This window comes from Neodiprion lecontei, chromosome 2 (genome assembly GCF_021901455.1).
Source record: "Neodiprion lecontei isolate iyNeoLeco1 chromosome 2, iyNeoLeco1.1, whole genome shotgun sequence".
In the NCBI taxonomy this organism is placed as follows: domain Eukaryota; kingdom Metazoa; phylum Arthropoda; class Insecta; order Hymenoptera; family Diprionidae; genus Neodiprion; species Neodiprion lecontei.
The window spans coordinates 4,407,214-4,432,381 of record NC_060261.1 but is presented as its reverse complement, the minus strand read 5'-3'; the positions used below and the strand labels follow the sequence as shown (position 1 = coordinate 4,432,381).

Genomic DNA, 25,168 nt, shown 5'->3' with positions numbered 1-25,168 from the left:
TAAACGCAAACAAGCGTATACCGTTTTGCGTAAGGTCAGTAGTAGTAAGAACCGATCTCGCGTAACGTAAAGAAACCTCTACGTCATCGAGTATCCATCCATCAAAGAGTTCCAACACCGTCGCTCCGTTCGATTTAACCTCTTGTTCTTCAAATTTGCACTACCTTTCTCTCTCTCTCTCTCTCTCTCTCTCTCTCTTTCTCTCTGTCTATTGATCTGTCTTCAAATCGCTCGAACACTCGCGCATACGCAACTTATTCTTCCCGATTCGCTAACTTTTCGACTCTTAACGATGACTCTGATCGATCTATCCCATCGGCTGCTGCTCTTTTCGACCGCTAATTCGTATGTTTAAAAACCGTTGGAGAACCGGACGTAATCAAGGAGCGGCTCGAAATAAGTGGAGAAAGATCGTCTTCCTAGCAGACGACGCGACCGACGCTACGTCCGGCACTGACGGCTGTTTCCACTGTACTATCTGTCCTCGGGCCAACCAGAGTTCTGGCTCAATCGTAATTCAGCATCACGTTCACCTCCTTAACGTTACAGGTGCGTGTACCATCCAAGATGCACCGTTGCACTTGTTACGTTCTACGTGACGAACGGATACTTCGACGTTTTTTAAGACTGGTCAACTCCTTGTTTACGTTTCCCGTTTGTATAATTTTATTGCTTTGTTGTATAAAGTATTTGCTGTTTAACCGGACAATGAGTTTAAATTGATTACCCGTCGTCGATTGGGATAAAAATAAACAAAATTAAACTCATTTCGAGACGGTAATTGTAATGAAACTTATCGTTGACCAAGTGGGACAGAAATAATGACGATAGCGTTGCACTGCTAATGGATTTCCTAATTGATTAACCAATTCGCTTTAAACGCCGAATATAATCGAAATGTTCGATTGGCACGGTAATATATAAAATACCACAGGCATCGATCAATATTATAAGTAGAGCCCGGATAAATATGTGTTCAAAATTACGAAATATACAATGTATAAATATAATAAAAAGCTTGAAAAGCTTGAAAAGCTAAATTATAGAAAATCGCCAATATCAAGATTCTTGCATATATAAAATGATAAACAATAAGTTAGACAGTCCTTGTATGTATTATCAAAGATATCAATTTCTAAGAAAAAATTGTATCACGTGGTCTGATAGTCGTAAAATTTATAATTATTAGTATATTTAATTGAATTCAACGAGTCAATTGTACATATAAATTTTTATTTTCTTTGTAAAATCCTGTCGTGTTACGTTACACGTGTATCTTATACATCGTTCCGAAGAAATGTTTAGTCTGCATTCACGAGTGAGACCGAAACGTCAGTGTTATTTGAAACCGTAAAGCTCACGACGTCTGTTGGTAAACACAGTATAATATATTATGGTAGTTGTAACTGGACAAAGAACGAATGTGTTTCCACTTGCTTGCGGATATCAGATCCGTTGCAATAGTGTAAATTTTTCAAAATTCGAAAACTCCACGTTACCTAATTGATAAAATTTGTAGCGAAATTAAGAATCGCACGAAAATTACGAGGATAATTATTTAAAGTAGAATAAAACGTATTAAAAAAAAAAAAAACATGATCAAAATATTGATATATGGCTACTTTTACCTATATTATACGATTGATTGATAATTGTGACCTACTGAGAAAATTTTATATTCCTTTTAGTTAATTGGAAAATAATATGTTAAAAAACAAAAAAGAATATGCTGGATATTGTGTGTGTGTGTGTATATATACATATATATATAAATATATGCAGCCGAAACTCACAAATCCTGTTTTTTCTCACCGTAAATATGACATACGTTATAAAATTGAGTAGAAACGTTATAAAAGCGGTAAATTTATTCGTCCCATATTCACCGTTGCACGTTATCCGCCAAACGTGATTAACCCTGGCCTTGTTAGGTTTCTTCCGGATTCTTCTAATTTATCGTAAGCGGCGTGAAAAAAAAAAATATCAAAGTGTCGCAAGATGTTGTAATAATGTACGAATTGTCCGAGCATGTGGTATAATTGAATATATAAAAGATTCGGCAATAATAAAAAAAAAAAAAAAAAAAAAATTAACGAACGAAAGAAAGGAAGGAAAACAAATCGGCTTCAACTATCCAACTTGAAATAATTAAATGCAAAACGTGAAAGCGTTGCACATTAGACGGTGCATGCCGGACGGTTTATTATAAGTAGTATATTATATGTACATAGTAAACGATGTCAGGCGGTCAAGTGCGCCGCGAAACGCGTTCTAGGCAAGTGTTATAATATAATACAGAGAATCGAAAGGCGCTTTGCCGATACCTGTTGATCGTCCAGTTAGAAAGATGTTCGTAGATTCACGGATTAAAACCGGCGATGTACACGAGCCAGTCCATCAATTATAAACAAATGAAAGGGACGTCAAAAAATCGATTTGCCTGAAATTTTTACAACTTGTACACTGGGAGAAATTTTTAATTCCGGTTACCGCTCGGTCCTTAACTATTTTCGTTAATAAAGAATGAAATTTTTTTCAGCTTAGTGTGGACTACTACTGAGATTAAAAAGTTCACCAAGTTTCAATCCTCTCGGACTTACCGTTCGCGAGAAATGCCACATCAAAGTTTATATCATCGTTTCGACCTAATCGAGGTTTTCTTATCGTTATTGGGATGAAAGATATTCTGAAAAAATAGATATCTTACGTGAAAAATTCTCACCTTACCGAATATGTCGAAATCGATCTCAAAGACACGTTTTTCGGCAGAAAAAAAAAAACAAAAAAAAAACCGCTATTTTTCAAGCACCGCTAAAGTTTGTCTATCTTTCGAGTTTTTCATCTGAAACCTGAGACTTTGTTCTGTTGAGAAGTCAAAAAAAAAAAAAAAGATGTATAAATTTTTTGACGTCCTCTTGGGAAAAAGAAAAAAGAACGAATCGAGATTAGGCTTAATCTGCGAGAAAATCTTCCCGGATGAGAAAACGAGCGCAAAATGCGAGAGATTCCAAATTTGGAATTAAGAAGCTGAGCCATGGATTGATTAATTTACCTACAAGGAAGAGTGAACGGTACATTATATCCATCTATCCTACATGGTTATACATTTAGATTTGATGAAATTTCCATAAAAAAAAAGTAGGCATTTAAATGCTAACGGATTGATGCAGGGCATTCAGAGTGTGACTAGAGATTAAAGATATGAATTTGCCAAGCGGCTCTGTGCAGCTGGATCGCGTTAACTGCACACCCACGACTAGATGTTTCATTACTATAACTCATTCGCCATCGGTTACAAGATTATTACACACTTTCAATCACGTATAACAATTACGCAGGCTGTCTAGAAAAGACACTGACTCGCAACTGTTCTTCTTTCACGCATGAATGGATTTGTTAAATTGGCTTGTCGGCGTTTTTTTTTTGTTTTTTTTTTCTATTTCCATATCGAAGAACAAGAAGAAGAAAAAAGGATGGAATTCAAATTCACTTGATAATCACTTTCAGGTCAGCCCGGGTGATGAATGATAACTGATACCCACTTTCTCTCTTATCCTATAAATAAACTATTTCACTCGTTTGATATTGACGAAGTGACGTGCCAATCACCGACACCGGAGATGAAGAGAAGGGAGAAAACTATCCATCTATTCCCGAACCATTACACGGACATAAACGCGCCGGATATTGGAGGGGGAAGAAGAAACGAGGCGAGAGACAAAGATAAAATAGAAACGAATCACCGAGATGCGAGATATATTGCGAGATGCAGAGAGAAATGGAACGATAAGCTTCGTTCCGAGATTATATTTCGCCTGCTCGAGTCTACGAATGGAGGGGTTGCATGGTTAGGTGATAGAGAATATGATGGGAATCGATGATTCAACCTGCCTGCCCGGCAATCGTCTGCGATAATAGAATTACGATTGCAGTTTGATTCTGAAGAGTTCGCGTCGAAATTCCGACTGACTGTATTAACAACCGGACAAAATCTTCATCGGAAGGAAATTGCAAACGGTTTGCTCTTTTTCTTCTTATTTATTCTTGTCACGGTAGATCAATTCGCGTTCTACGATCATATTATATTATATAGAGATGCAGAGATACTGAAAAATAAAAGTTTCTATGCAAATATTTAGATATATGTAAACGTGTATTAGACTGTATCAAAAATATTGACTAATGCTTTTTTTTTTTTTTTTTCAAATTTGGAATTTTATAAGTCGTCAACGTCGTCCTTTCTTGACCTTTGACCTTAATTAACGATCGAAAGAGCAGATTCGTCATAAAATCGTAACAGACCTTTTTTGTAGACCGTTCAATTTCCTACAAAAATACCTTATGGTATTATCGGTACAATAACGGGTTGACAATTTATAAAATTTCCAAGTTTAAAAAAATAATGGGAAACAGAAAATCGCCATGATACATTCCCAAGTATTAATATTGAGCGCTCGAGCTTTGACAGCGTTGTTTTTTCGTCATTTTGAACAATATTTTAGAATTGAATTTTGATAAAAAAATAAAAAAAAAAGAAGATTTTCATCAGGTGATAAGATGGAATAAGAATAACAGGATATATCAGTAAGGAATGCAAAGTGCACTTTGAGCCGCGGAGTGTGCCACTTGCCAACGATGCGAGACTGCGTCTAATAGACGTCTTGACGTGGCCGATAGCACGCCTATTAATCAAGTGCAGCAACTAAACTACAGCAGCAGCAGCATCAGGCGGCGCATTGCCTTCTCATCCTCGACTACGACAGCTGATAACGATATAAAAGCTGTTCAGTTTCACGAGTCGACTTTTTACGCTTCGTCAGCATCGTCAGCTTCGACATTGAGTTTTAACCCATTTACCCGTAGTGGTAAGCATTCGTACCAACAATTTTACATCCATTTTTCTATATCCAGAGAACTTTGAAAAAATATTTCTTTGCGGTTGTTTTTTTTTTTTACCATTTCTGACAGCGTACTAACAGGTTTTCGATACTCGAGAGTTATTATCGCCATGTAATGGGAATTGTTTTTATTAGAAACAGATTGATTGAAATAAATGGTGAAAATTGAAGGTACAATTCATTTACGACAAAGTTACCACTCTACACGTATGCGTGTTTTACATAAATTAGAAGTTTTCGAGGTCGGTGATAATGAATCTGAAATCGGATATTCAAAATTCAAGATGGCGGATCCAACATGTTGTCCGTATAATTTTTTTTGCATCGAAGTACGCGGTGAAATTCAAATCAGCTACACTTTAGTAAATGAATTACTCTTTATGCACTTATGCGAGCACATCTTACGATCATTATTATACCGCCATCAGAAAGGGGACAGTCGTTTCTGTACGACGAGGCACCTTTTGCTTTGCACGGTGTGTAACCCCGTCTGATCCAATTAAACGACGGAAGACGTAATTGCAGCTGTATTTAATTACGAATTACTAATTAAACCATCGCCGTGGCTAATTTATCTAATTTTTTATGAGCACCGGTACGCGGAAGTTTGCGCAAAACTTTGTATATAACGTTGATGCACGGAACTTGCAAGAGGGTAAAGAATGAAAATAAAATTTGGCAAATAACTTTTCAAGAATTAACTACGGTTCGGAACAAATGTTTTCTTCCCGCTGAAAGCTTAAACAACAATTTTGTAATGGAATTCGTTCGGCAGAATATAGATAAATTCTAGCATTCCTTGTCACGTGGATAATTATGCTACACTGCACGCGACGTTGAAAATCGCGGGCTGTGAGTTGAAATTTTTTATTACAGTTAGTGTGATGATGTTACAGCAGTTGAGAAAAATAAACAGCTTACGCACGTTACGAGTTAGCGGTACTCGGACTCGGTTTGTATAAGGAATTCATGAATAATTCGATATAGATGGGTAAGAATTCGTTTTGGCAATGTATACACTATACGTCGCCTTTTTCGGTCTTATAATTCTGGTACGATCAGTCTTCTTCTTTTTTTTATCATAGAGTCGATTATAAGATCTTAACTCTCCAGGCGACAGCCGAAACTGCAGCAGGGATAATCTATCATAGGTTGACATTTAGAATTGAAAATTATGGACTCGTGTACGCATTGTGTAAGTAGTAATTTGAATTTATCTATCAATTTCCTCTCCCATACAGAGAAAATAAATACAATATGTGTGAGAACTGACTAATTTACATCAGACAAATTTAGTCATTCCAAATCGACGATTTTCCTCGGATCCGTTATAAGCGAAGAGAGAAAAAAAAAAAACAAATTCAAAACCGTGCCTGAACAACGTTTTCATAAAACAGGATGACGACAATTTTACTTAAATAAAATTCCCTGACTTTTCGCGTTAAAAAAATTAAGAAATCCCTGAATGTTGGGCAACATTTATGACTAAAACCTCCAGAATTTGTACACCTTGAATATATAAATTTAGATTTAATAAACACGTAGTACTTCTTCGTTTCATACGAATAATTGTAAATTTAACAATACCATTTCCGAACGTTAGCTTAACCGAATCTACGAAGCATATCTGAAGTTTGAAAAGGATTTGTAAATGGAAAAAAGTTTTTCCTTACGATCCCTGAATTTTCCCATTTGACATGTAATATTGAAAATTTATACGATGATTCATTAGTCCTCTGCTCGTATATTTTAGACATTTTGATGCGTCGCGATGCGTTCCCCATCCACAATTAATTATCTATTCGGGAATATAACAACAAGAAGCCTTTTGCGAGATTGCAAAGAATAAAAAATAAAGAGAGAAAAAATGCTCGATCACGACCGCAAAAATTCCTCTTCTCTCCTGTAATATCCGCACTTCTCTTTATTCCTTCATACTCTTATCTGCGGCTTGGTTAAAACATCGCCACGTAGCCCGATCTTATCATCGTCAAACGTAGCGATTGCATCTTTTTGTCAGGTTTCGCGTTCCTCTCTCTCTTTCTCTCTCTCAAACATCGGCCGCTCCTCCGCTCGACTACACTTTATAATAACAAGCCGACATCTGTTAAGACCGTAAAGGTTGCAGCCTACGAGCCAGAAGCTAAGTGCATGCGGTGAGGACCGATTACGTGCGAGGAAAGCTCGAAGCCTTTGACGGAAAGGCTTGCGAGTATTGAAAAGGGCGTTGTTCCAAAGCAGCGATGTTCAGAAATAATCACCACCCCGAAGAACGTGAAACAGTTTGCGTGTTTCAACGGTTTTCTTTATTTTTCCCGGCGTGACTTTGCCTCCTTTTCCTTTCCTTATTTTTTTTTCTTTTTTTTTTTTTCTCAACACTCTTCGTATCCGCGGGACGAAAAGCCGCGATGTTAACGTGCAACGAAAGCCGCGTGCGTTTGTCTCGTGCTGCTGCTGCTGCTTCTACGCACGTGTTTCATTCCCGTTCCGTCACAACGCGAACCCTTTGGAGTTAAAAACCTGGAACCGTAACGGAAACCAATTTCGACTCCCGTCGAGTTCTCTCGGTACTTCTAGGAATTTTCACTCCAATTACCCTGCCGTAATGTCTAATTTCGTCCGACTTGATACGTGACACACCGCCGTTTTTCCTGGCGCCTACAAGAATGTCTGGCTTCGTAGATATGTTGCAGATTATACAGAATTTGATCAACGAACGTAAATAAATGGGAAATTGATAAGCAACTCGACTTACCGAACGACACCACCCAAGGCCGATTTTACTAATAATCCGACGTACGGTATTGAGCATATTGCGAGTAACGGTATTAAAACAAATTGGCAAACGTTTAACCGGTGAGGATATTATACGCAAAAACAGGTATGAATTAATACTTCAATCATCGACGAAGAACCGTTCGCGGAATCTCTACGTAATGCTACTAATATCAAACAGGTGATGATGGTTATTCGGAGCGTTAACGAAGATCACATTAAGGATTACGACGCGATGAAGATTTGAGAACTGTACGAGGAAGGTTTCGGCTGTGCGAGCGAATTCCTTGTCGAATAAATAAACAGGTTTGAATGATAGTCGGTCACGTTAATGTTTTGATTGATGCGAGGCGATGCAGAAACAGTCGCGAAGCGGGGACCAACGGGGGATAATAAATCCACTGCGCGTACGAAAGGAATAAAGAGCGGTTGGCTTTTCGGAAGAAACATATGACCAAAGCCGAGGGGAGAATGGTACAAGTTTTTTCTAAAATATCATTAAATGCGGACGCTGTTGGTATCGCGTTATAAATAAACAGAGCCAACGAAACTCATTGACAGCGGCGACGGCAGGGTTGGTATGTGACCGAATGTGCGTGGGAGACTCGCACACACGACACCCGATGTCGTATTTAACGATTATCGCGACTTCCAGCGGTTGATTGACGACGGAACTAACGCGACAATGCTCGCCTGCATCGTCTTTTTTTATCTCAAATTACGCAATAGGGTAAATAGCGGCTACTTACCGCTGATCGAAGCGAAAAACCGTCCGTATCGCACCACACACACAACCTCTTGTTTCGGAACTATTTTTACACTGCGACGCTACGCGGCGCCACCTTCAATCGGCACGACGCCATCTTGGATCAATCATATCGCCGCGTCGATTTGCGGCCAGCTTCGCGCGACTGTCACTAACTGAATGAGGCTGCTTTCCCGTTGACGCTGCGATTTTATTGGCTCTTTCAGCCGGCCGCCGACAGAGCGTAGTGGTTTGATCCGGAGAATTCACGGAGAATTCGATTCGTCATTTCGTCTCCTATTATTCAAACATTCGGAACGCAAAATTTACAATTTAAACATTTCTTCGAATAACACCTTTATCTGCTTTTATTAGTTGTACGATAAATAATGGAAAAAAAATTAAACAGCCTCGTTTCAAGAGTATCTTTCTTTAGTATTTTTTTTCCTTTTACTAATTTTTTTTTCCTGTCCATATAATACTCAATGTGTGTATAATATGATCATCCAGGAAATATAAGACAGAGAAGGTTAACAAATTCTTGTACAATAATTGGCACATTGAAACGAGTACACTGCCACCCCGCAAATTCGAATGGAATTATTCAAATGAAAAGAAAGTTCACGAGATATGATTGATGTTGTATGAACAGTTGTTAAAAGTGATGGCAAGGTACTCTTTCAATCTTGTACGATTTCACCCCGCATAGCATTGAAATAAATCTACTTACTTAATTTATATTGTATATTTTCACAAAAATCGTACCTAAATCGTGCATTAATGCGACATCGTTTATAATGTATAATTACGCGTAATTAATTAGCATTTGGCATAAATTATTCGATTGGAAAATAAATAAAATTACTGCTAAAGCGCAACTAATAATATCTGAAAAAAATTCGATAGAAAATAAATATAAAAACATGCACTATTTCTTATCTTTATAGTTAATGACATTTGAGTACATGCAGGTAAAACACCTGACTAAATTCAATTATTGACAACTTACTACATTGTTTGTCACGATCTATTTTTCACAAATCACAAATGTTTAATTATTTTATTTTATTTTCTTAATTTTTGTTTGGTTCATTTTTTTTTTTTTTTTATTTTTTTCACTTTCATTTTCAATCGAAAAAGGTATAATATACGATAGCTGCGGAAAATCAAATAATGTATGAGCCGACAAAAATCTTCAATGCTTATTTCAGCAATGCAAGAAAATAAAAAAATTTTTCGTAAAGAATGGAAAAATATTGCGTTTCGTTACATTACTGTATTATTCGAACGTGATGACAATTTTTACTATGATTTTGGTTGATGAATTTTTTTTTTTTTTTTTGTATATTCATATCGAATCATTAAATAACACCTTCGCACCTACCCTATATTTATTATTTATAATATGTATACATAATGATAATAATGTAAAGATTATTCATACGAATAATAAATAATTTTATTAGTGCACTTCATGAAATTCAGTAATTATTCCTTTCCATTGTTCATCTAACATCTCACAAACTTCACTAACTTGCAATCCTTGGGCAGAAATCACGTTCCGTTCAAATGCTCAATACCGTGATACATCCTGAAATTCGATCAAACTTGCCGTATTACAACGGCATTTCAAAGTGGGTTGAATTGCTATACTTTTGAAATAAATCGAATTTCAACATGTATTGCATGGCTCTGATGGCTCAATGTTAATTACCTCCATACCTAAGAACCATATTATACTTTGCAGCAAACTTTTTGATTAAAGAGAGGTTGTATTTTCTCAAAATCAATAGTAGGTTGCTGATCATTCGGTCAAGTTTAAATAGCGGGATATACTATGGCTACTAGATACAAATGTAAGTTAAAAGTGATTTTCCTGCTCCCAGGATTGGACTAGTATGGCTAAACCGGCACATTCGATAACGATTATCGACAATTAACCAAAATCAATATTATAAACTATTAAAACTAGGTCGATCGAAACTTCATTCAAAGTTCGGTAATTGATTGTGTCTAACAATCGAGGTGTAATAAATTATTAATTACATATATAGGAAATTCAGAAGGTGTGCGCGTTACGACAAACACCACATCCTAAAGCAAACTCTTCACCTGTCGGTGGATGTTTTACGTGCAGCGGGCATTCGTCTCCCTCTAATTGCTTAGCTTTAGGACCTAGAAAAAGCAAATGTTCAAATACACTTTTCAAGTACACAGATGAATTGTAATCTTGTTGAGAGAATTATCATAACTAAATACCAAAAATAGAAATGAAACGCTTACCCGCGGGACAAGAGGGAAGCTCGATTTTGGGAATATTGGCGACTCGTTGAAAATCATCGTGACACGTGTTACAAAAATGTGTTGTTCCAAAACAGAAGAACACTGCGACTGAACAACAGTATCTACACTTATATTCGAGGAAATCGGCGCCATGTTTCGGACACATTTGGGCCCTCGCAACATCACTACATCCTCCGCAAACAAGTTCAGTCGGATCAAACGTCTCTCCGCCTAGTTGAGCGTCGCATCTTGCTTCACCGCCATAATACGCCTTTTGACATTTATAGCACACGTAGTAAGCATAACGATCCATAGCATAAGCCGCAGGATCCTGGTGGTATCGTGCCCCTGGTGCAACCACTGCTTCGGCCCTAGAAGAAACAGTAACGTTCGAAATTCAGTCCGCGGTTCCAGCAATACTTTATTACAAATTTTGCAAAGAACAGAATTGACGACGCCTCACTTGTGCAATCCTTCGTACTCGAGTCTCATCAGAGCCTTTCTTCTTACATCTTCGAAGAGAGCCTTGACGCTGACCAATTCTTCGGCCAACGCTGGATGATCTATCGGCTGTTTACAAATGGGACAAAGCGAAAAACTGAATGTAATTCTCGGGCCGACCCATTGTTTCAGAAGCACGCTACGGCAGCAATGTAAATGAAAGACGTGACCACACTGCAGTTGGATGGCCGGAGCGCATGAGAGTGCTTCGGTGAAACAAATCATGCACATGTCATCGGCGTCCTGTTTTAAGTCAGTCCCAGGCATGCATCTGTGCAAACATGGAAGACAGGGCCGTTCGTTTCTTACACCACCACAAACGTGTCCGCAGGGATGAACTTTGCTACAAGCATTTTTTGCGTGCTCCTGACAGTCGTGATCTGAGCATATATTCCCGATGGCGAGTAGGCCCGTGTTTCCAGTAGTGCCGCAAAATCTACAAACTCCCGACGTTGAGCCGATCGGTTTACTCGGTGAACCGTCGCGAAACTCCACCAACGCTTTCAAAGTTCTACTGTCCGCGAGAGCCAAGACCCAGAACAGTTTTGTACGTCCACATCCTTCGTGAAGATCAACGCGAATCGCTTCCTCCTCTTCTTTGCAGACTTGACGAACATGCATCCTAGTACGTCTGTGTAAATGTAAAACCCTGTCACAATCGGCGCACAGATTACCGCAGACGTTGCACTGAATTATTGCGTTCGTCTCGTTGTCGTCATGATTACTGCAAGTCGGCTGAAATGATAAAACAATATTTAGTAATATGCTTAAAGTTCTTACGACATACAATAAATTTTATCCAAACATCGAAGGAAAAGAAAAAAAAGACACGCACCCTGGGCGGCGGTGGTTGTCCGTCGGCAGCACTCCACTGTCCAGAAGAAAGCCTCTCAACGTGATCGATGTCCAGAACACAAAGCGAAGCTAGAGCGAGCCACAAAGTCGGTGTATGAAGACATTCGTTTGGATCTCGACTTTTCTCGTCCAGTCTCGTGAGGTTCAATATGTTTTCAGCTATCGCAGCCTTAGTTACTGCTGCCCAGGCTTCGGATATCTTACCCTAGTAAATTAAAATTGACGTAAGCAACAAGTCGTCGAAATTACTAGCAATGGTTTGCACTTCGTTTCACAAAACCACTCACCACAGCCATATCTTTCAGCAATCGTATAATGACTTCAGCTAATTTTCTGGTCATGCATCCTCTCAGCCACCATCTTGAGCCAATATCGTTCTTCGGATGAATACTTGTGGCTAATGACACGGTCTGTAAAGCTTTACCGTTTTCCTTCCCTTTTACTTTGACTTGAACAGTTAGTGCCTTTGCGATGCAACTCAAAAAAACGTCGAGTATTCCTGGTTCGTGTTCATTGAATTCGTTAGATTGTACATGACCTTTATTCGTAACGGAAACTATGCTAAAATCAGGAGGCGGCAGGTGCTCGACGTTGACCACACTAGCAAGAGTCAGTGGCTTGATCTCCGGCAACATTCTTCTCAGCAGCGACGTTACCTTCGAGTGAAAATAAAATGATAAGCTTCTGGTTTCTCGCGTAATACTTGAAGGAAAGCATCACGTTCAGTCGCAATTAACCTTGGAATGCTGATCTTTACCTGTCTTTGTACTCGAGCAGATCCAGTATGAAGCAGGCTCAACAAATCTCGCAGTAAACCATATTGATGTGAGAGATAATTTCTTCCTACTGCGCTACCGCTCAACGCCAGAACCATGGACAGCATTTCAAAGCAATATGTATCTGCTGCCTTTGGTAAATCGCTGCCATCGCTCATCAAGCTGTTCACCGGAGTGGCGGAGCACAAGAGAGCTTCCCATTCCTCCCTGAGACGGGTTGCCTCTTTTCTTATAGCTTGAACTATATGAGCGCAAACTTGTTTCTGCAGATGAGTGAGTTTACTTCTGCTGAATAAAATTCCGACCATGTGTTCGCGAAGGTCGTTACTCTCCTCCAAACCTTTGTTGGCAATGTCGACAGCTTCCATCGGTTGTTGCTGTTCACCTTGTATCAATTTTCCAAATACCTGGATAAATTTCAAACCATTAGTTACAAATGTGCAAAGTAAGCAGTAGCATACATGGTTCTATGATAATTTTACGAGCTAAACCAGATACAAACCTGCGCAGTTATCAAACGAAAGACTTTCAATGTCTCAGCTTCGCAGTTCCTCTGTTGAATGGTCAACGCGCTATGTTGCTTTCCAATTTTCAGTGATTCACCTTCAATTTCTCCCAAAATTCGAATCTGTCTAAGCCGTAACGAATTGTCAGGGCCTTTCAATTCCAATCGAACAACGACGTGTCTCATGTCTAAAAAAATATATCACCACTCATTATTTGTTCATTAATCGCAAAGTAAGCGCGAGTTTTCACGAACTTTTTTATTTCCAACACAATTACCTGTTACCGGACAGCTGACCCACCCAGCTGATCTACTTTCGACATCTACGGTCCTGAGTTTAAAAAGCTCGTCAACGTTTGGTCCAGATTGAAAAGTCACGCTGGAAACTTTATTCTGCAAAAGATAAATGATAATTTCAAAGTTGGTGCAGGTATAATTTGTTGGCATTTTACATTTTGTTCATAATATTTGTGCAACTTCTAAACTCGACTTGCTCCTTACCGCCAAATCTCTGCAGTTATCAACATGGATGTAGATCATTCTAGGATAAGAATGCGCGCCACACAGTATAGTGATCGTCTTTGTTTTATTTCTATCTTCATCACCGGATTCCCAAAATGTTTCGGTAGAATTATCTGTGAGACTGCCGATCATAGCTTGTCTACTCGATGCCTTAATCTCAACTCCACCCGTCAAATCTTTCAATGCTTCGACAGAGTTCGTAATGTGTTGCGAAAACGTTGACTGATGACTCTCGTGCATACTTATATTGACATCTTCCTCTTCTTCGGAACGTGACAGAATTTTACTAATGTTACTAAACACATGACTGCGATGTAAGAACATGTGATCGGCAGGGGTAAATCTTATTCCCCAACATCTCACTGCTGCTTGCTGTAGTGGTGAGCCTAGAATTATCGTGAAATGTAATGGAAGTTATTTCTTTGTAGTCACAAATTGGCCTTATTGGTTGATTTTTTACTGTTTGAAATCCTTACCTGGCGGCGGTAAAAGCATTAAATCAGCAATGGTTTGTAATAAAGTATGAAATGCGGTTGGAAGAGGATTCGCAGCCTCGCCAGCAACGACCAAATCACTTAGTGGATGTTCGCAGACCCCGATCATATCCTGTAATAAGTGCAGAAGTAAATGCTGTGATAGGAATTTATCGCGTTGCGAATAACATCTCTTTTCTTCAATGGAATATATTTTTGAACGAACTTACGTGATCCTCCTTTTTTTCAGTTCGATTATCGTCTTCGCTAACATCTAGCGTATCAGGTGTTACGGGTGTTAGAGCAGACAGAAACCACCATAGTAAATCGTGCAAACAAATTGGCTGAGTAACGCTTCTGAGTAACCAGTTCAACGCTTGCATAGCATAAACACGACATGCGGCACGTCTCAATGCTTGCTTCATAGCAAGTTGAAGATATTGTAAATTATGTTGATGCAACACAAACGACATTACTGGTCTTCTCAGTATCTCTACTTTCACATTGTTCGCTGTTTCTGCTTGGCTAGTTGATACTATCGCCGATTGGTCTATCGAAGGTACCAATTTCTGCAACGCTGCCGACGGGTAACACAGAAGCGAAGAACCAGCGTCTGTTTTGATAAAATTTGATGGTGTTAAAATTCACATCAGGATAAAGAAATTCATACATTCAGTTAGAAGAAATTGTCACTAGGTAATAAAACACCGATAATGGGATTACAAAAGGGTTTACATTTCCCTCCACCTCATACCTGGTAAATGATGTTCGCTTCTGCGATCAAGTAACAAATTTTATTCTCATTGTGATAAAATAATAACTCACCGTTATTCATTTCACTGCTACTGTTGTTCCTTTTCCGCATCATAACAACTCTCCCATCGTTACTATTTCTTGCCCATGGAGCTCCAGTGGACATAGAAACTGATCTGTGAAACATTCCTCTGCCCTTGCCGCTGTCACTGTCACTATCGCTTACGGGACATTCTGATAACGGCTGAAAGGGTGTAGAAAAAAAAATCAGACATGAGTGATCATTCTTTAAATCTTATTTATGATTTTACATTTATAATCATGGTTCTATTTTCAACATTCAATCACTCACCCTTCCATTACTGCTATTAAACGAACCATTTCCGTCATATGGATTATGTTGTCCGCTGTGTCTCCTCAACGTTTCCTCGTAATATCTTTCATCGTGGCTCTGAGAGGTGTTAATTCCAAGGGCTTGCAAGCATTGAAATGGGCCAGTGGGGGGAAACGGTCCAGCTGGTTCAGGCGGGCTATGATTTTCTGCTACAGAAGACAAAGTCTGCGACGGTCTTCGCTGCTGTTTTGGAATGCTTAAACCTGAGGCACTAGCTAAGTCGAGCAAGAACATTGCGTTGTTTTTCATGACTATATGCGTTTCGTTTCTACTTGGACTATTGGTGGGCGAAAGAATCCTATTCATTGCTCCTTTCCTTCGAGTAACTCCGCTGACGAATTTCTTACTAAGTTTATTTTTCTTCGTTTTCAAATACTTCTCTCGACAAGTGTCGCAAATCAAATACCAAGAGCTTCCACCAACTCCTCCGTCCCCGCAATTACCTGCCCAACCGACACAGTAGTTTCCTCCGCTATTGTACCCTTTACCACCAGCATGCCAACCGCAACCAGGATGCATCATTTTCATGTGATAGGTCACAGGGTGTGGAAACATCAGACCGCAGAGTTCGCAAGTTGTTTCACGCTCGATACCGCATAAACTTTCGCCTGCACTTGTTTGTCCTACTGGTTTCCATTCTTTTTTCTTCCTACTAGTCTTTTTCTCCTTGTCTCTCGACTTCTCTTCTTTCAAAGGTTTATCTGCAGAAGATTTTTTCGTCAGTCTTATCGTCTGCATATGCGCCACGGGACTGTGGACGATGTTTTGTTGATTTATGACCTGGAGACAATTGGTACTCAGCTCTTCCCAAAGAAACACCAGACACTTCAAAGCCGGTGGCAATATCGCTACTGTGTGAAATTCTGGCAAGGCAGTTAACTTGCTCGCTTCACCTTCCTCTTTGATAATGTTTTCTTGCTTTTTCCGACTTCGATTGGCATTAGCATTCGCCGCGGATCTGGTCAATGTTTCCAGTGTACTTGGTTGGATGTGCAAGTAATTACCGGCGTTACTTACTTCAACGGAATGTCTTTGCCTCGCCTTTTGCTCCTTCGTCAATTCCTGTTTTTGCTTGTCGCTAGATTGCACAACAGACTGCCTCGTCACCACAAGTGCACCTTGCTTTGGCAGGCTGGGATGGAACTTTAAAAAACTTGCGCAAGCCATGGCATCGTGCACTATACCTTCGTGCCACAAATAAGCGGCAAATACCGCTCTCAAACATTCGGCTACCGACGGGCTGACAGCCTCTTTCACCTTTTCTTTGTTCAAATTTATTGCATGACTCGTACTAGGCGTTTGGTGACTGTTGGCTGGAGACATGGCTCGTTTAAACCGCGTCTTCAAGCCCTTACTATGATCCTTGCGATTCAATTTTGGAGAAAGACGTTCGTCCTTAGTCCCTGAAGCCCCAATGCTGAAGTGACCCTTCATTGCTGTTGTAGCGTTATCTGGGCTAGTCTGAGTTTGGGCCTGTGACATCTTACGTGGACTTTCTTGAGAATCCTTCAAAGCGAGATAAAGTTAAAAATGTATACGACGAATGATTTTTTAATGCTCGACTCAGGCTTCACTTACAGCCTCTTTTCGCGGTGTGTCTGGTGGGCTAGCAATGCTATCCTCAGATCGCATGTGGATCGAACTGCAGCTTGGACTCGGAGACAAATCTCGTGTGTTTGCTGTAATGCAGCTAACTCCACTTGGCGATTGCGACGGATCTCTAGTGAGACTGCTCACCAAAGCGCTGGTATCACTTTGAGTTGAACCACGACGATGAGATGTAGCAGAATCGACCGTTGCTCCAGATGCTAGTAAATAAATGAGTCGTATACTATTTTACGAATTTCATTCTCATACGATAACTTGTACAGAAATTTGAACCGAGCTCTGCAAATATTGAGCTCATACTTAGTTACTAAAAACTTATTCCAGGAATACTGTAACTGTGCTGTAATACAAGGATCGTGTATGAGTTTTTAAATCAATATAAACAAGCGGGAAAACTCGCAAATATTTTTTACAGCAAAAAATTGAGTTAGAAATCAATTTCAAATTGGATGCATGTTTACCGTTACCATTTTCTCCCTGTATACTTTAAGCGTAGAATTACAATGAACGATTTAAGAAGCTTTAGAGTTAGTTTTGCATGCTGATGTAGTATACTGTGCAATACTGAACATGATAGTAACGCATGGTCCAACATGATGTTCTATGTATCGCGTAATATTAAAACTCCTTGTTAGTGGATTAGTTGACGTTAAGCTTTGTGTCAAACGTAGGTTTATGTGAGTTAGTGGTATAAAAACGTGTTAGTATCCTTACCTAACGGAGATATCCCGATACTTCGAGGGGAGCCGCAGAGCAGAGGGCTGCTGCCAGCACTGTCCCCCCCGCCTATCAAATTCCTCCCACCTGGCGAGTTTTTAATATTTGCAACATGTATCGGGTTTTAATGGCAGTTTTGTGGCTTGAATATTGTTTCTCATACTGCCGTAATCTTTGTATGTATTAAACTTTATTCAAGTCACATAAAATGTTAACTTACACGACTATAACTTAATTACATTACTAAAAGCAGCAAGTACATAATACAGGATAATCATTCACAAATAGAGAACTTTGAACCCACATGCAGAAGAAAAATTTTCAAACAACGCTTATTAGCCGTAACAGTGTGAGATGGTGTAGAGTTTCTAGCTTGGTCTTTGTGTTCATAATAAAATTTTGGATTCATCTCATATTGTTGCGACTTGCGTGGTTTCTTAGGAACATAAGCACTGAATACCTGGAATGTTAGCAGCGGGAGGAAAGAGGCAGTTGCCAGAACCAATTGGCTGTCGGCAGGATCCCGCTAAGACCAACACCGCTAGATTGTTACAACTAAATCGTGTGATTGTGCTACTTGACCGTTATATGGTCTGATAAATGTCTCAAAATACTCGAGTTACCGTAATAATTTTCAGCTTATTACGATAAAAACACTGAAAACCTAACTTCTTTAACGTGTTATTGCTATTCTCTAGACTGCGGTGAGAAAAATATTTCCCAAAACACGTGTGCATACCTCGTCCAAATAATACAATGATAAAAAAAGTGACACTACTTTGATTCTGCTATATGTGTAAAATTCGTAAAAGCATCGAACTACACTGTTACGGAATTTAATCATCGGAAATATGAGCTTATTATTTTCTGTCACTATTATACACCTATCTCTAACATTGTTTTGTCAATAAATTTCAAAGTGCGAGACGTTGACGAGTATCTATTAGTATTGAAAAAGTGTATATTTATTGTATGTTTCTTGATTGTTGAGTCGACTATGGTGAGAACTAAATACGTACCAGGTATTGGGACTGGACTAGAAGAACGGCTGTGAATTCGTGGAGACCCACCTTGGGTATTTTTTGGAGAAGAACTTCTCGATGTTCTCCTTGGTGTTTCCGGAGGAGTTGATCCGTTACCATTGGCCCGACTTTCCCCTATAGCTTTTACCAGTTCCTTCACCGAGACTCCGACAAACTCTGGAATATCTCTGTAAACAAAAAAATGTTGTTAAACGTTTAAAAAATGTGGCCGTGCCGGTATCCCTTATCTCCGTACGTCGATCAACTTGTGCGCTTACTTTCCCGGCGATCCCTTCTTGTCTCCGTGGTGCTTGTCTTCACCCCGTAACCATTTTTGAAGCACACTAAATTTTCCACCACCTTCTCGATCCCTTTCTCTCGCCACTCGTTCCTTGGTGTGCGGCTTACTGAACTTTGGCGAGGCGTCGTTTTTCTCTGGTGTAAATCTATCGCTCCCTGAAAAATTCAAGCATTCAACTATCGAACCATCATCATTGTGTACCTCGATGTTTTACCTGGAGAATCATGCTGATTATAAGAACCAAATACGAATGGATTTATGTTGTTTCCTTCCCCAGACCCGCCAGTTCCCGGGGTAAAATTTCGCGTCGTAAAGTTGAATCCTTCATTGCTGCCTGACGGTGCAGAAAAGTCGAATCCTATATTGTCATGCGAAAACGTGGCATCAGGCATCATCAGTTTTCTCTCCGCTTGGTCGTTCTCAAGCTCCTGTTCAATTTTCATATAAACTACACCGTGCTTGTTCACAGCTAGTGACCAGGCCTCGTCTTCGGGATGAAAGCAATATTTGAAGGCCGCCTCGTCGTCTATCTGTACCCAAGTACCTTCGCTGTTGACGTGCTGAAAGAGAAAATTGTTCATACGTCTCAACCCCAGCGGTACAATAAACAAACAACCGTCAAATTTCACGTCTAGAAACTTACGTATTCTTGAACAGTGATGCTGTTCCCAAGGGCCAGCATGCCGACCGGAGGTGCTTTGAGACTTGGCTTACTACGAATGTTGTGACCAGAAGCTCCACACTTGACAACCACCATGCATTTCCCGCTGTCGAAAGTGACGGTCTTTCTCCTGCTGAAATATACGCCACGACTTCGTACACTGAGAGAAATTTTTAGTTCCGGATACCGCTCAGTCCTTGACAATTTTCATTTTTTACCACTATCGAAAAATATAGTTCTAGGTAGAAAATGAAAATTAGATTTCTAGTATCGGTTGCTATTCTTTCTCATTACGATCACCGTTGCTATATTTTCTTGCAACTGTTGCGAAAATTTAACGCTTGTGCAAGAATAAATTGACGTTAAAGCCTTGTTCAACTAAAAAAGTAGAGTGAATCTCAGAAACTGATTTTGCGTTGCAATAACCAAGAAAGGATCGACGATAGCGCAAAATGGTTGGGCGTACTTCGTTTTTCGTAATCCCAACAATATTCAAACAGTTTTTTTAACTATACCTGTTTTACTGAATTTTTCTAGTTACTATAACAAATGAAATTTTTCTCGGCGCACATCCTGTCTTCAATACCCCGAATAATTCGTCAACAAACTTACTCGTCGTTGTGCTCCGGTCTTTTCCGCAGGATAGTTTCCTTTATCACTTGGTCCAGAATCGTTTTCGGCTCCTCAACCGGAAGCAACAGAGTCTTTCCCAGATGCTGATTGTACTGCAGACACCAGGCCTCAAGATGCCCACTGTTGCAGTATTGCTTGATGGTTTCCGCGTTCAAACGTAGCCAGACACCGTCGTCGTTGTGCATCTGATACGCAAAATTACCAAGCGTCAAACGACCACGTAAAAGACACAGGATAGAATCGAACCGACAACGTTCCTTCGACAAAGACCCGCTCCCTTACCTCGTCTATAAAACCTATCGTATCGTTAACAAACACCACGCTGATTTGCTCGCTCTGGAGAGAAGGATGCGCCCTGATCCTGAGCCCGGCGCTATTCTTTGCTACGAATTTCCTCAGTCTGCTCGGCTGGTGCTGAGGTTTCTTCACGATGTTCTGAGTCGGTGGTTGCATACCTTGGGGTGGTTCCTTCACCTCGACCTTGAAGTTCTGCAACATGAGACCAATTTTCGCGTAAGCTTCTTCGCCTGGAAAGCGAGCTTCGCCCTTATTTTTCGGACCCATTTCACTCACATCCTCCATGCTGTACCCGTCCACGGTAACCATAAGAGAGTACCAGCCAACGGAGGCCGGCGTCCATGTGGCACTGTAACTTCCATCGCCGTTGGGCCTGACGAGCATACTTTCGCTGGATCTCTTGACCGCCGGAGATGTGAACCTCAGTTCTTCGAACGAGTAATTCTGGTAGGCCTTCATGATGGTGATAGCGTAGAAGCACATCTTGTTGTTAACTGTAACTTCGTAGGGAACGTCGAGGGTGGGCTGAGGATGACCACCGAAGGTCATCGGGTCCGGTTGCGATACTCGACGCATTTTTCTACCCTGGTCAGAGTCCGCGATGTCTTTTTTGTCGATGGGAACCGCCTTCACTTCGATCTGAAACACGTCGGGAGTTTTCGACGGTGTTATGGATATTTTTTACGGCTTTGCCGTGGGTTCAGGGAGAGGATTGAAATTCAGCTGGGAAGGTCTAAAATCATCCCTGTTTTTGGGAGTTTTTCTTTTTTTAAGAAAATGAAAACACCCGAAGCAGTTTGAAATTAATAAAAAAATGGCGGTATGGCGGAAATAAGTAGCAAACGACCAGGTTTTCAATCCGGTAGCTCAGAATTCTGGTTCAATTTTTATCCGATCGACTTGAAATTTTCACACAATCTTCAAAACTTGTCTAGCGATTCGAGATCGTGGCTAGATTTCTGAATTTCAATCCCAAATATTTTTTCATACGAATTTTTTTAAACTATTCTTCGTTCATAAACGTATATATTTGAATTTATTTTTTTATTTTTTTAAACATTTAGGCTACGACTTGGAACCCGAAGAAGAGTTTGCAACTGAAAAAAGTTTCCTATTTGTTACAAGTTAGACAGTGATGTCAGGAGATGCGCCATCGCAAAAGCTCTCGAGTTCGGAGTCGTTCGCTACTTATATGCGCCACGCCGCCATTTTGTGATCAATTTCGATGAAAAAAATTGAAAATGTTGTTGAAACTATAAATAATAATACCTTGAAATTCAAATTGCTCCAAGTGTTTTCACTTTATTCAAAAAAAAATCCTGAAAACAGATATAATTTTAGACCGTCCAAGCTGTAAACCCCCCCTTAAACGAAGGAATTCACCCACCTTCAGGCCCGACACGTGAACAACTTCGCCGTATTGGTCCCTTGTAAGAACAGTGACGATCGCCGGCCATCCGCATCTCATCTCGTCCCTTGAATAAAGAGCCTCGCATTTTGCAGGATCCACAAAGCTGTCCGGTTGCAACCATCGCGCTAATCGTCCTCCGCTTGTTCCGGCCGAGCAAGAAACGAAATCCCGCAAGAAGAGTCGCTCGTTCGAGTGGCAACTGAAACGAAAAAATTAAAAACGGTATAGAAATTAATTTCAATTGCAAATCGCCGAAAGAAAACAGAGAATCGCAAAAACTTTGCCGCGCAACGAGGTTTCAGTATTAATTGTAAGTGATTTTTATTTCTTTGTTTGTTTTCTCTCTCTCTCTCTCTCTCTCTCTGTTAAGCTAAAATTAATTGTAAGCAGTATGTAAGTCTGATATCTCTAATGTAATCTCTCTCACCTTGTACCCGCGGATGCATATGGCCTAGTAAAATAAAAATATGTTCTTTCTTTCTTCTTTCTTTCTCTCCTCACGTCTGATAAAAAAAACTGACAATGATTCCAGAAATAAACCGCTAACGCGAAACTCCGCTACGCCGTATTTTTCTTTGCGACAGTAATACGTTCTTTGCTCCATTATTATACCAGCTACTTCCAAAGATGGATCGGAACGGAGTAGTAACCATACGAGAGAGTCAGAGTCAATTCCATAAACAGCGGAGTCTCGAGTTCGCAATATCTTGGATACACGAGCACTTGGTGTAACAGGCTGCAATAATGCAGTGACATCATATCACGCTTGTCTGATAATACCGGAAGTGCCGTTTCGACTCGAATACAAGCGGACAAGATTTTAAACAAGATCGATCGGCGATAAAATCTATTAGAATTTAGATGAATGAGGAAAATAATGGGGGGGGGGGGGGCAACAATATATGATTGAGAGTAGTAGGAAAGTTTTTTTTTTGAAGAAACTTTGGTCCGATACCGGAAGTCGTTTGATAAAACGAAAACTTCTCCAGTCCAATCAGTCCGGGGAACAGAATCATATTCTACACCGCTGCCATGATCAACAGTCGCCGAGAGATGTTGGCAAAGTCTGCAGAGCTCGGTTCGTTAAAACGAGTTTCATCGATGTCCCTAATTGGCAAGTATCCCTCGACGTATGTGGATGCTACCGGATTCTGCTGACTATGGGGTCGAGAGTTTCAGTTCGGTGGTCAGATCTGATCGTACAATGCGCAAGGTTCCTCGAGAAAGAAATCGTAACAGCTAGAAAACTAATTTTATTTTCTACCAAGAACTACATTTTTCGGTTGTAGTAAGAAAAAGAAAATAGTTAAGTACTGAGCGGTAACTGGAACTAAATATTTCTCTCAGTGCAGGTATAACTCGATTTTATGTAAAATTTGCTATTCAGATAAATTAGAAAAGAATCAAATTTTTCCCCCATTTAATTTCCAAAAAGTTCGGGCACATCGAGCAGCCCAATTTTCAAACGGCGTATGTCACCGGCATATTTTATGTGTGGCTGTTTCGATGCCAGGCACAAGCCGTAAGGCGACAAGGCTGCATCCCGATATGGAAGACAATGCCAGGATGGCGGGGAAACAGCTATCAGATTCCGAAGCCAGATAACGCGTGAAAGAGACAATCGATCGTCGAGTATTCAATCCAGCTATTGAACGCAAATAAAAGTAACATTATCACTGATTCCCAGATGGCACAAAGACTGATTACAAAGCACTGCGATTCAAGACAGCCGCGATAAACGCTTCGAAATCAAATTACAACGCATTCCATGACAACTCGGTAAACGGTTGATCGTGACATTTTTTAATTTCACGAACGATTTTTTTTTACGTTACTACGGCTCTTGAAAAGCTTTCGAAAAAGTTTTCGAATAGTTTTAATCAGTCGTCTTTTCCCTGTGATTTTTTAAATCCATCTCAAAAACATCGGAATTGATTTTTATGAAACTAGAAAAAAAAAAAAAAAACATTTGGTTTCCAAAATGAAAAATTATCACACAACATTCAGAGTGGGACAGTGTTTATTACAATTTTTTTTTTTTTTTTGTTTTTAAATCATCTCTTCTATTTTTTCATCGTTTTTTTCTATTTTCATACCCGTTAAAAATTTATTGATTATTTGTAAATCAAACGGTTTTTCTTTGGTTTCACAAAAATTCATTTCAATGTTTTTGAAATGATGGGGTAAAAACGAGTGATTAAAATAATTTGAAAATTATTTTTAAAGCTTTTCAGGATCGTACCAATGCAGGAAAAATCCTTGATGAAATTAAAAAAATGTTATGGTTAACCGTTTACCGAATTGAAGTGAAATGCCGCACATATATATAAATATATATATATAAGCGTTTCAAAGAGACGTTTCATCCAGTATTTTTTCCAGCCAGACGTAATCGATCAACGCAGAGCGATAATCTCAAGTACCACTTAAGTAACACTCCGTAACTTTTACTATCGTACAATTTTCCATTTCGTCTTGAGGTAAAATTTAATTTCCAGCATCGAAGAAAATATGGTAAACACGTGCGCGCAGGGTGATCATATCGGAAACGGCTGCACAAAAGACCCTGGGATGGCAGGTGTCAGCTCTTTGCGGCGGAAATCCGTACACCAAATACAAAAAAAAAAACCACAAAAAAAAAAAAAAAATAAAAAAATAAAAAAATAAAACACAGGGAAACAAAGCCAATTTTCTTTCGAGATCGCCGAAACTAAAATCTGGCGAAAATTATTCGTAAATAATAAACGTTTTCAAATTACTTCCGCTTGAATGAATTTGAGGAAAACGACGCTTCGATGTAAAAAAATCACGTTTAAAAACAGGGTCTCGAGCATCTCGATCAGATGGCAAACACCTGTTGCTGTAAAGGCCACCGCCATTGACACCCCTCCCCGATCGGTGCTTCCAGGATGACTCGAGGGATGAAATTAGACGAGGAGATTTTCCGCGTGCAGTAAAATTACATAATCAAGGAAAAATCTGTAAAATTGTGCCGCTACACGAGCGTGATATATTTAAGTCTCAGCAATCGGTGGACG

General features: G+C 39.7%; 2 protein-coding genes across 6 annotated transcripts in view; both read right to left on the bottom strand.

Moving 5' to 3' along the window:
- LOC107226914 (WD repeat-containing protein 47) overlaps positions 1-8,590 on the bottom strand; it is a 103,728-nt gene extending 95,138 nt beyond the window's left edge. The window contains exon 1 of the mRNA XM_046730125.1: positions 8,423-8,590. The gene's annotated coding sequence lies outside the window, so the exon portion shown is untranslated. The remainder of the gene's footprint in view (positions 1-8,422) is intronic.
- Positions 8,591-9,738: 1,148 nt separating this feature from the next.
- The window catches only part of LOC107222725 (E3 ubiquitin-protein ligase MYCBP2), a 163,626-nt gene continuing 148,196 nt past the window's right edge, over positions 9,739-25,168 (bottom strand). Inside the window, exons 31-54 of one of the 5 annotated variants that reach the window (XM_046732848.1) lie at positions 22,107-22,329; positions 20,996-21,358; positions 20,705-20,911; positions 20,402-20,607; positions 19,772-19,922; positions 19,343-19,688; positions 19,106-19,283; positions 18,825-19,015; positions 18,266-18,331; positions 17,803-17,892; positions 17,059-17,288; positions 15,439-16,986; positions 15,159-15,330; positions 14,564-14,946; positions 14,337-14,466; positions 13,840-14,246; positions 13,617-13,731; positions 13,336-13,526; positions 12,815-13,240; positions 12,345-12,713; positions 12,038-12,262; positions 11,165-11,937; positions 10,702-11,072; positions 9,739-10,593 (exon numbers count right to left, since the gene is read on the bottom strand). In XM_046732848.1, the coding sequence (XP_046588804.1) occupies positions 10,478-10,593; positions 10,702-11,072; positions 11,165-11,937; positions 12,038-12,262; positions 12,345-12,713; positions 12,815-13,240; positions 13,336-13,526; positions 13,617-13,731; positions 13,840-14,246; positions 14,337-14,466; positions 14,564-14,946; positions 15,159-15,330; positions 15,439-16,986; positions 17,059-17,288; positions 17,803-17,892; positions 18,266-18,331; positions 18,825-19,015; positions 19,106-19,283; positions 19,343-19,688; positions 19,772-19,922; positions 20,402-20,607; positions 20,705-20,911; positions 20,996-21,358; positions 22,107-22,329 (7,477 nt within the window). In that variant the 3' untranslated portion in view covers positions 9,739-10,477. The remainder of the gene's footprint in view (positions 10,594-10,701; positions 11,073-11,164; positions 11,938-12,037; positions 12,263-12,344; positions 12,714-12,814; positions 13,241-13,335; positions 13,527-13,616; positions 13,732-13,839; positions 14,247-14,336; positions 14,467-14,563; positions 14,947-15,158; positions 15,331-15,438; positions 16,987-17,058; positions 17,289-17,802; positions 17,893-18,265; positions 18,332-18,824; positions 19,016-19,105; positions 19,284-19,342; positions 19,689-19,771; positions 19,923-20,401; positions 20,608-20,704; positions 20,912-20,995; positions 21,359-22,106; positions 22,330-25,168) is intronic. The other 4 variants (XM_046732849.1, XM_046732850.1, XM_046732851.1 and 1 more) reach the window with 4 other exon arrangements.